General features: G+C 39.6%; 1 protein-coding gene across 1 annotated transcript; it reads left to right on the top strand.

The window, feature by feature from the left end:
* The first annotated feature begins 566 nt into the window (after positions 1 to 566).
* LOC147442754 (uncharacterized) lies at positions 567 to 2,845 on the top strand. Its single transcript, XM_086529418.1, has 3 exons — positions 567 to 966; positions 1,380 to 1,675; positions 1,940 to 2,845. The coding sequence occupies exons 1-3, from the start codon at positions 567 to 569 to the stop codon at positions 2,843 to 2,845; spliced, it is 1,602 nt and encodes a 533-aa protein (XP_086385544.1).
* Positions 2,846 to 3,218: the final 373 nt, after the last annotated feature.

Here is a 3,218-nt window from a genome sequence, read left to right as displayed (position 1 = left end):
ATAGTCTTACCATCTTCATTCATAAGAGGGCCAAGATATATGCATCAGTTATATCAGGACTCTATGGCTATAGTGCAAAAGAAAGGAAAACCTGATTTATTCATAACATTCACTTGTAATCCACGCTGGGGAGAGATACAAGATGCATTATTGCCTGGACAATATACTTCAGATCGTTCAGATTTGGTGAGTAGAGTATTCTACCAAAATTTTAGGGATATGATGTCTCTATTGATTAAGAGGTCAGTGTTTGGAGATGTAGTAGGTCACGTGTCCATAATCGAGTTTCAAAAGAGAGGTCTACCACATGCACATATTTTGTTAATTCTTGCAAGCAGATTTAAGCCTATGGAATTAGCTGACTATGATAGGTTGGTTTCTGCAGAACTTCCTGATAAGCAATCCTTCCCTGAGCTATATGAGATAATTTTCGCTCTAATGTACACAGCCCTTGTGGTACTGAGTATCCCCAATGTCCATGTATGAGAGACGGAAAGTGTAGGTTCAAGTACCCTCAAAAGTTTTGTGTTTTCACGACGCTTGATAGCGATGGGTATCCCACATACATGAGAGGGGATGATGGAAAGTATGTGATTGTAAAGGGGAAGAAGTTAGACAACCGATGGGTGGTGCCTTACAATCCATTTCTTTCAATGAGATATAAAGCACACATCAATGTTGAAGTGTGCTCTACAATTAGTGCTGTGAAGTATTTGTACAAGTACTTATATAAGGGGCATGATCGAGAAACCATTGTGATGCAAGGTGAGGAAGGTATTGTTGACGAGAGAAAAAGCTACCTTGATGCACACTATGTGTCCTCATCAGAGGAAATACGGAGAATCTTTGGTTTTGACATGCACTGTGAAAATCCATCGGTACAAAGATTGCATGTCCACCTTTCCATGCAAAACACTGTGACCTTTCAAGACACAACCAACATAAGAGAACTTCTGAGGAATGATGGTAACAAAAGAACAACACTAACAGAATGGTTTGCCATAAATCAAATTGAACCTATTGCACACAATCTTCGTTACATAGACTTCCCAGAAAGATGGGTTTGGAATAAAGATAAAAAATGTTGGACTGCACGTAAGAAAGGTGATTGCATTGGTCGATATACATTGTAGTCCCATCTGTTGGAGACTTGTACTACTTACAAATGCTACTTACTATATGCAAGGGTAGCACTTCATTTAAAGATCTATAGACTGTTGATGGTTGCACTTATCCCACCTTCAAGGATGCTTGCAATGCTAGAGGGATGCTACAAAGTGATGAGGAATGGATGATGTGCTTGGAAGAGGCAAGTTTTATCCAAAGTGGACCACATTTGCATGAGATTTTTGCAATCATACTTGTGTATTGTGCACCAGTCTCTCCCGAGCTGTTATGGACAAAGTTCTCCGTACAGTTTTCTGAGGACTATTTTCATGTGCTAACAACTCATGGTCATGATGATGATTTGTCCAATCAGGCAATGATACAAGCTTTGAAAAGCTTGTATAATTTGCTGAGGGTACATGGAAAGAGCTTGGGTGACTTTCCTAGCATGCCTCAAATTGATAGATCACAATTGCAGATGCTTGAGAATAGTTTTCTTCGAGAGGAGAGAATGTTTGATGTACATGAGCAATCAAACTTAGCCTCAGAGATGGAGAGATTATTAAATGTAGGTCAATGCCATGCTTATTGTACAGTTCTAGAAGCTGTTGAGCAAAATAGGGGACGTACATTCTTCTTGGATGGGCCTGGGGGGTCAGGAAAAACTTTTGTATATAATGCCTTGCTCTCTCGATTATGAGGCCAGCAAAAAATTGCACTAGCTTGCGCATCGTCTGGAATTGCTACATTGCTTCTCACTAATGGAAGAACCGCTCATTCACGATTCAAAATACCTATAGAGCTTAATAGCCACTCTACATGTAATGTGAAGGTCACTAGCAATCTTGCAGAACTACTAAAGAAAACCGATTTGATTGTATGGGACGAAGCCCCCATGATCCATAGACACGCTTTTGAGGCTTTTGATAGAACGTTGCGAGACATCATGCAGAAAGATGTTTTGTTTGGAGGCAAGACACTACTATTGGGAGGTGACTTTAGACAAATTTTGCCAGTTGTTCCAAAGGGGCGACGTGAGGACATATTGGGGGTGTTGTTGTGCAATTCAAACATATGGAAACAAATAGAGGTTTTGAAATTGACAGAAAATATGTGTTTGGTGGACTCCACCACAATTCAGACAGAAAGAGTCTTTGCAACATGGGTACTTGACATTGGCAATGGTGATGTGCATGCAGATGCTGACAATGACGATGTCATCATTCCCGCTAACATGCTTTTGGAAGGAAATTCTATTGAAAATTTGATTGATCACATATATGGGAGCATGTCATATGTTGATAATTTTGCTAACTTCTTCAAAGAGCGAGGCATTCTTGAGCCAAAGAATAAAGAAATTGATATGATAAACAGTCTTGCTTTGAGACGGCTACTAGGTGTAAGCAAAGAGTACTTAAGTGCAGACTCCCTTTGTTCAAATGAGGACCAAATTCACCACTTATATACACTTGAGTTTCTAAATAACTTAGATATTGGGGGTGGATATCCACCGCATGTACTAAAATTAAAAGAAAATTCCCCAATCATGTTGTTGCGTAATTTGGATGCGAGGCGTGGTTTGTGCAGTGGTACAAGGCTTATATGTAGACAACTCTATGGTAGAGTTTTAGAAGGAGAGATAATCATAGGCAAGAATGCTGGGGATATTGTGCTGATACCACGGATTGATTTTGTCACCACAAGTTCCTTGGGTCTTCCTTTTGAAATGAGACGATGACAATTCCCTGTCAAGCTTGCATTTGGAATGACTATCAACAAGGCATATGGACAGTTGTATGTGGCTATGTCTCGTGTAAGATCTTCAAATGCCATCAAGGTTGTGGTTGACAATAGAAAGTTACAAAGTCATGATGGGGTTTTATCAACTTCTGCAAGGACTCCAAATATTGTTTACAAAGAGGTGTTACAATTGACAACCGGATGATCTTTGTATGTTGCTGTCTCCTTGGAATAGTGAATTGTTTGTATTCATTTCATAGCTTAACAATTTCTCACAAATAATGACATTTCCATGATCTTATTGCCTTTTCTTTCTTGTGATGGCAGATGGATCCTCAACATGCCATTTCATATGTTGTAGGTCGTGCACC

This window comes from Adiantum capillus-veneris, chromosome 14, assembly GCF_014529385.1.
Source record: "Adiantum capillus-veneris isolate H3 chromosome 14, ASM1452938v2, whole genome shotgun sequence".
Classification (NCBI taxonomy): Eukaryota; Viridiplantae; Streptophyta; class Polypodiopsida; order Polypodiales; family Pteridaceae; genus Adiantum; species Adiantum capillus-veneris.
Note: the sequence above shows the minus strand (reverse complement) of the source record. Positions and strands in the feature narration are given on the sequence as shown.